Here is a 4,479-nt window from a genome sequence, read left to right on the forward strand (position 1 = left end):
ACCCCTTGGTTCCTGGACCCATGAATTCTGGCTATTGGAGACACAGCACCATGTATTGGCCGCTGGTTTAGAGCATATACAGCTTCCTGGAGAACTATATAAACTATCTCAGTGACCATGTATGGCACCCTCTAAGTTCTCTGGCACTCAAGACCCCATGGGAAGCTTGTCACGGGCAGGACCAGGGTGCCCAGCTGACCTCCTTGTATTCGGACATCTAAATAGACGAGCCTTCCCCACCCTCGTCTTTGCCCTCCTCTGAGACGCACCCTCCGCTCACCTACTGCGCTGCTCCCTTCCTCCACGCTCACCCGCCCCCTGAGCCTTTTTCTGGTCCTGCCCGCCTGCAGATCCTGCAGGCTCTTGGGAAGTCCTACCACCCTGGCTGCTTCCGCTGTGTCATCTGCAACGAGTGTCTGGACGGGGTGCCCTTCACCGTGGACTCTGAGAACAAGATCTACTGTGTCCGAGATTACCACAAGTAAGGAGGGGCGAGGGGCCGAGATGGACAGAAGCATGTCTGCAGGTGACCTGCACCCACAGCCCGGCGGTGCTGAGGGGCTGGGCCCAGGAGAACAGTGCAGGCCAGAACTGGTGAAAGAATCCTGTCCAGAGAAGACAGCAGAGCGGCCGCACTGCTCAGCCTGTGCTCAGCCCTCCAGACTCAGCCTCAGGGACCTGCGAGACTGGGGGTCTCCAGCTTGGTCTGCCCTCCGAAGGCCCTGGTGCCATCTTGGTGTGTGCCACCATGGGTTAGCCTGGGCCACACTCGGCTCCCACTTGGGGGATAGATAGACAGATAGAAGGCTGGGCGTCCTGCCTTCTGTAGAGTTCAGCTGGGGCCCGGCACTCCTCTCTGAGCTGGGCCAGATCCTGGGCCAGCAGTGAGGGGTGGCCGGGTCCATCGGGGAGGCTCGAGGAACGTGCTGGCAGCAGGTGGGGGATGCTCTCCAGGTGCAAGTCTTCTGGGCTTACCATACTCATGCTTGTGATGTCTTCCCCCCCCCCCCCCCCAGGGTGCTGGCCCCCAAGTGTGCAGCCTGTGGGCTTCCCATCCTTCCGCCGGAGGTAAGACACCCTTCTCCCCCTGTGGTCCCAGGGACCCCATGACCAGAACAACACATACGCATCCCGTCCCTGCCGAGGTCATGTCAAGATCTCAGCCCTGTCCCGGGACCCCCTAAACCTTCCTTAAAAGACCTTCACTCTGAGGCCAGATAGCGTCCTCGTCGGAAGCCCCTTCTCACTGGCTGGCCCCCGCCCGTCCACCTTGCTCTCCATCGAGCTCTTCATCAGGGCCACCCTGCTCCCTGACATCACTCACTCCGAGGCGAGAAGCTGGGCTGGAAGGCCGAACGAAACACCAGCCAACTGGCCCACCGAGGGTTTGTGCTTCAGCATTGGCTCCGACAGGCCCCCAGGTTCTCCCACCACCTGCAGGGGTGGGGCCTCACGTGTCCGCATGCACTACGCATTGAAGGCCGCCTGCTTGTTCCCTCAGGGAACATCCCCGCCCCAAATCCATCTGCGTGTGGAGGGAGCCCCCGGGGATGGGCCCTAACTGCCGCTTTTTTGTCGCCTGTCCTCGGCCCCAGGGCTCGGATGAGACCATCCGCGTCGTGTCCTTGGACAGGGACTACCACGTGGAGTGCTACCACTGCGAGGTAGGCCTGGGAGAAGAGGATCGAAGGGGACCCGTGGGACTTGCGGCAGGTGCCGTCCATGCTGACAGAGGAAGTGGGGGGATGCCTGGGGGTGGGGGTGGTGCAGAAGCAGCAGGTGCTGGAGGGCAGGGTGTCTGCTGTGTCCTGCCCGTTCAGAACTCTCAGGTCCTGTGGCCGCCTGCCTTCAGCTGGCCTCCCCAGAACAGAAGTAGTGGGGGGACCTTGGGGCTTTGAGTCAGGCCCTGTTTGGGGGTAGGTTGTCTGTGTGGTTTGGATAAGAGGCTCCCCTGCCCTCCAGTTTGTAGGCTGTTCTGGGGTACCAGGACCCCCTTTCTCAGCCAAGCCCTGGAAATCTTCAAATAACCCTTTCTGGAGACAGGCATGTCTGTGCCTGCTGGGGTGTGTGAAAGCGGGTAGGGGCCTGTGTACCCCTTCTTTGTCCTTGGGTTCCTCGCAGGCCAAAGACACCACTGTGGGGAAAGGCAAAGGTCAGCACTCGCCACCCCAGTGAAGGTGCAGACTTTTGAAGTGCGTCTGGCATGCCGGTCAGATTGGAAGTGGACTGAGCAGGGAAAGGAAAGTAGATCAGTACTGTGGCCTTGTGAGTGGAGAAAGGAGCCCTGGTGGTTCAGTGGGCTCCACGCTAGGCTGCTAACTGAGAGGGTGGCGGTTTGAGGCCACCAGCCACTCTGAGGGCTTCCTACTCTCCTGAACAGTTTACAGTCTGGGAACTCACAGGGCAGTTCTATCCTGCCCCATAGGGGTGCCGTGAGTCGGCATCCACTCGATTGATGGCAGGGAGTTCATGAGTCAAGTGGCTTCTACAGCAGCAGGTGGGGAGAGCTGGAAGCCCAGGTGCCACATAGTGGGATCCCACTGCGGGCACTGATGAACTAGGTGCGGGCCACCGTCTGTGGCCCTCCAGGTGCGTGGAGACAGAAGTGTCGGCATTCCCTCACCACCCCTACCCACCCATGCCAGACGCGTGCCGAGCTATGTGAATATGGGAGGTGCAGACGGCAGCCATTCGCCGGCCCTTTAGATTTTCCAGGAGTCCAGTTATACAAGAAACCGATGCGGTTTAATTTATGATCATTTACCCCAGCCCACCCTGAACATGTCAGTGTATAACCAGTATGGAAAAAAAAGAAAGTCTGTGATAATTTGTATCCTCTGAAACCTGTACATGACACTGATGATGTCTTCCTTCTGCACTGTCAAGTGTGGCCCACCTTGAACATGTCAGTATGTAACCAGTATGGGGAAAAAAGAAAGTCTGAAAAAAAAAAAGAAAGTCTGTGATACTTTGTATCCTCTGAAACCTGTACATGACACTGTCAAGTGTGGCTCTTGGTCCCATGCTGGGCAGCGCAGCCCCGCCCCACCCTGACCTCCCTCCCTCTGCTGGGCAGGGGCCCTATGTTTCTGCAGACCCCAGGTATAGGCCCTGGTGGCTCCGTGCTCAGCTGGTAACCAAAAGATTGGTGGTTCGAGCCCACCCAGCGGCCCCAAGGGAGAAAGAACCAGGCGACGTCCTCCTGGGACGATGACAGCAAGCCCCCCATGGGGCCGTTCTCCTGTGTCATGGGGCCACTCGAGTGCTGACCCCTCCACAGCGCAGGCCTTGGCCCACGCATCGCTGAGCGGCGGGTGTGCTTCCCTTGTGCTCACGCGACGTGTTTGCCTCCTGCCCCCAGGACTGCGGCCTGGAGCTCAATGACGAAGACGGGCACCGCTGCTACCCGCTGGAGGACCACCTCTTCTGCCACTCCTGTCATGTCCAGAGGCTGGAGAGAGGGCCCTCGCCGGCCGCCCTCCACCAGCACCACTTCTAACAGGCCAAGCCCCGCCTCACGACGGACGCAAAGGCAGGCACCACACGGGGAACTCTGCCAGCCAGCGTCTAATGCTGCCTCCCCAGTGGGGCTTGTGGGGAGTGGAGGTGGGGGTGCTTCTTGCCAGAATGAGGTGGTAAAACATGACTTGCCTAGGATCTTCCAAGTGCCTTTCTCTGCTGCCACCCGGCACCAGGATGCTCAGGAAGACGCTGCAGGCAGTGCCCAGCATGGGCCAGCTTGGGGCCTCCGATGAGCCCTCCTCTTGTCCCTCTGGGGGACTGTGAGGACAGCCTGAGGGGAGCTCACCTGTCAGTATGGTCACTCCTTTCCTCATGCCCTCTCGGAAAGCACCGGCACCCGAACACTACGCACACGCGTGTGCACGATCCACACCCACTGGGACGGTTACACACACCCCATTCCCACTGCCATTGGGCTCGTTCCAACTCCCGGTGGCCCACGTGTGTCGGAATAGAGCTGTGGCCGACTGTTTGGAAGTGGAGTGCCAGGTCTTTCCCCTGAGGGGTCTCTGGGTGGGCTCAAACCTGCAGCCTTCCGGTCAGTCGTCAAGGGCTCCTTCTACCCCAGAACTCCAGTTTTTCTATGGGATGGCTCCCGATTGGAGTCGCTGTAGGGCGAGAGAGAGGCTCTAACACAGCGGTTCTCAACCTGTGGGTGGAACGACCCTTTCACAGGGGCCGCCCGATTCATCACAGTGATGAATGACAGTGATGAAATAGCAACGAAAATAATTTTAGAGTGGGGGGGGGGGTCCACCACCACATAAGGAACTGTATGAAAGGGTCACGGCATTAGGAAGGTTGAGAACCACTGCTCTAACATGTCCTCAGTACCCCGAGAACTGACTTGGGGAACCAGGGGCCAGCTTGGAACTAGGTGAGCAATATGTCCCCCTTGTCCCCCGCACAGCTTCGTTGTGAGCCCCCCCACAGCTCCACTCCCTCAAAAGCAGCGGG

General features: G+C 59.3%; 1 protein-coding gene across 1 annotated transcript in view; it reads left to right on the forward strand.

Moving 5' to 3' along the window:
* The window catches only part of LIMD1 (LIM domain containing 1), a 60,124-nt gene extending 55,901 nt beyond the window's left edge, over positions 1-4,223 (forward strand). The window contains exons 4-7 of the mRNA XM_045297698.1: positions 220-481; positions 1,017-1,068; positions 1,596-1,664; positions 3,362-4,223. Of these exons, the coding sequence (XP_045153633.1) occupies positions 220-481; positions 1,017-1,068; positions 1,596-1,664; positions 3,362-3,499 (521 nt within the window). The 3' untranslated portion in view covers positions 3,500-4,223. The remainder of the gene's footprint in view (positions 1-219; positions 482-1,016; positions 1,069-1,595; positions 1,665-3,361) is intronic.
* The last annotated feature ends 256 nt before the right edge of the window (positions 4,224-4,479 follow it).

Source organism: Echinops telfairi, unplaced genomic scaffold, assembly GCF_000313985.2.
Source record: "Echinops telfairi isolate 266 unplaced genomic scaffold, ASM31398v2 ScPeMD7_7420;HRSCAF=8458, whole genome shotgun sequence".
NCBI lineage: Eukaryota > Metazoa > Chordata > Mammalia > Afrosoricida > Tenrecidae > Echinops > Echinops telfairi.